This window comes from Sinocyclocheilus anshuiensis, unplaced genomic scaffold, assembly GCF_001515605.1.
Source record: "Sinocyclocheilus anshuiensis isolate Anshui unplaced genomic scaffold, SAMN03320099.WGS_v1.1 scaffold1451, whole genome shotgun sequence".
NCBI lineage: Eukaryota > Metazoa > Chordata > Actinopteri > Cypriniformes > Cyprinidae > Sinocyclocheilus > Sinocyclocheilus anshuiensis.
The window spans coordinates 880,323-882,390 of NW_015538060.1; the positions used below are offsets into that span (position 1 = coordinate 880,323).

The window sequence follows — 2,068 nt, forward strand, 5'->3', positions numbered from 1 at the left end:
TTGACAGTTTTTATTTCACTATCTTCCATAAAATAAAAACTGTCAATATGCAGTTTTTTGTGATTTTTGGTGTTTTTATGTATTTATTTACCTCTAAAAGTACCATATTTATGCAAAATATGCTTATTTTATGTTATATTTAATATTTATTTTACTTCAGTAAAACAATCAAATACAATAATAAAATAAATCATTCCAGTAAGTTCAGACAGCCAAAACCTAAAAATCTGGTGACTTGGGTGACATCTGGTGACATATGATGGTATCAAAATATCAAAAATATCAATAGACACTATTTGGCTTTTGTACTCAATGGCTGCATATAGGCTGAAATCTATAAACGATCGATGTAACGTACTTAACCTCAAGTTTTAGATTTTATCACAAGCTAAAATTGTAGAATTTAAAAAAAAACAAAAAACAAAACATTTGTGTTGGGGGAGACTATACAAAGTGCCAAAATATGCTTACAGACAAATCTGACCATGATATAAGGAAAATACAAAGTAGGAGACGAAGTAATCATTTATTTCTAACAAAAAACAAAACAAAAAAAAACATCAAATTTCAATAACTCAAAAAAGTAAAATGGTACCAAACAGGTAATAATAAACAATAAACCTTGCAAGTAGCATGTGTTTTGTTTGGAATCATCAACAAATCTTTCAGTAGGATCTGTCTGTCTGTGTGTGTGTGTGTGTGTGTGTGTTTATGTGGTTTATGAGGACATAAATATTGTATGGTAGGTATTACAACGAGAAGGTGATTTATGAGGACATTTTCAGTGTCCCCGTAATTCAAAAGGCTTATAAATAATTCAGAATAAGTTTTTTTGAAAATCTAAAAATGCAGAAAGTTTCTTGTAAGGGGTAGGTTTAGGTGTAGGGTTGGTGTAGGGCAATAGAATATACGGTTTGTACAGTGTGTGTGTGATTGAGGTATTTATAAAATACTAAAAGTCTTTATTCCTTTAAATATCTTACTGAACAGTAGTATAAGGAAACACAAGCAGTGTGAGAAATGAAAAACAATCATGAAATTGAATCCAAAAACATACGTCAACATGCAGAACAAAAAAAAAAAAAAAAAAAAAACACTTTTATTTTTCACTTCTGTAGCCTTTTTTGTCCCAAGAGTGAGTGCGTTTTATTAGTCCAGAGCAATAAGTTATTGATCATTTCTCACCTGTTTAAAGAGCGCATAGATCGTGAGTTTGACTTCATTCCCTGGATCCTTCTTCAGAGCTCCTAGTTTCTCTTTGGCTGCGTTGAACTCTTCTACTGATGCTCCCATGAGTGCAGCTTTACTGGCTCTGAACATAAATCAATATCAATCATAATCATCAATATATTACAATGACAGCACTACAATTCAGTGACCCATTATGTGCTTTTATGTGAAATTATGAATGGGAGCGTGTGCGCGCGCGCTCTTAAGATTGTGTGTGAGAGGTGAAGATCTGACACTATGAAGGAGGGTAAAGGTCAGTGCAAGCTCAAGGCAAACACAAGGTTCAGGAGCATTTCTATTGCAAAGCACAACATGTCTACAGAGCAATAATAGAAATACTGCAGATTGTAATGTAGTGCATCTCGTGTCTGAAACTGCTCAAAATAAGCGCTCAGTTCCAAACATCATATCTCTAATAAGATCTCTCTTACCGGACGAATCGATCAAATCCCCACGGTGAGAGAAGTCTGATAACAGCAGCCATAACAGTGACTAACTCTGATCAAAGTCTATGTTCACAATAACCAGCCGATTCCGAAGCTGTGCGCTGCTGTCAATCATCTGTCAGTTCATCTAACTCCGCCCACTGAACCATCTAAACAATCTTATTCTCATGTTGAAATGTATCGTTACAAAACAATTACTGCCGCCTCCTGGTTGGAGGAATGGGATTTGCCTTTTACATACAGATATTATTCTAATTTAAGAGGATATTGAGCTAGGGTGTTTGAAACAAACTGGTAGAGAAAACAAGCATTTCACTCAAACCTTGGAATAATTAAAATCAACATTCGATCAATTATCGACAGTTTAACAACGATCAATGGCAATTTTCTGG

At 34.2% G+C, this 2,068-nt stretch overlaps 1 protein-coding gene across 1 annotated transcript in view; it reads right to left on the reverse strand.

The window, feature by feature from the left end:
* The window catches only part of LOC107683495 (enoyl-CoA delta isomerase 2, mitochondrial-like), a 7,598-nt gene extending 5,788 nt beyond the window's left edge, over positions 1-1,810 (reverse strand). The window contains exons 1-2 of the mRNA XM_016479552.1: positions 1,662-1,810; positions 1,186-1,312 (exon numbers count right to left, since the gene is read on the reverse strand). Of these exons, the coding sequence (XP_016335038.1) occupies positions 1,186-1,312; positions 1,662-1,714 (180 nt within the window). The 5' untranslated portion in view covers positions 1,715-1,810. The remainder of the gene's footprint in view (positions 1-1,185; positions 1,313-1,661) is intronic.
* Positions 1,811-2,068: the final 258 nt, after the last annotated feature.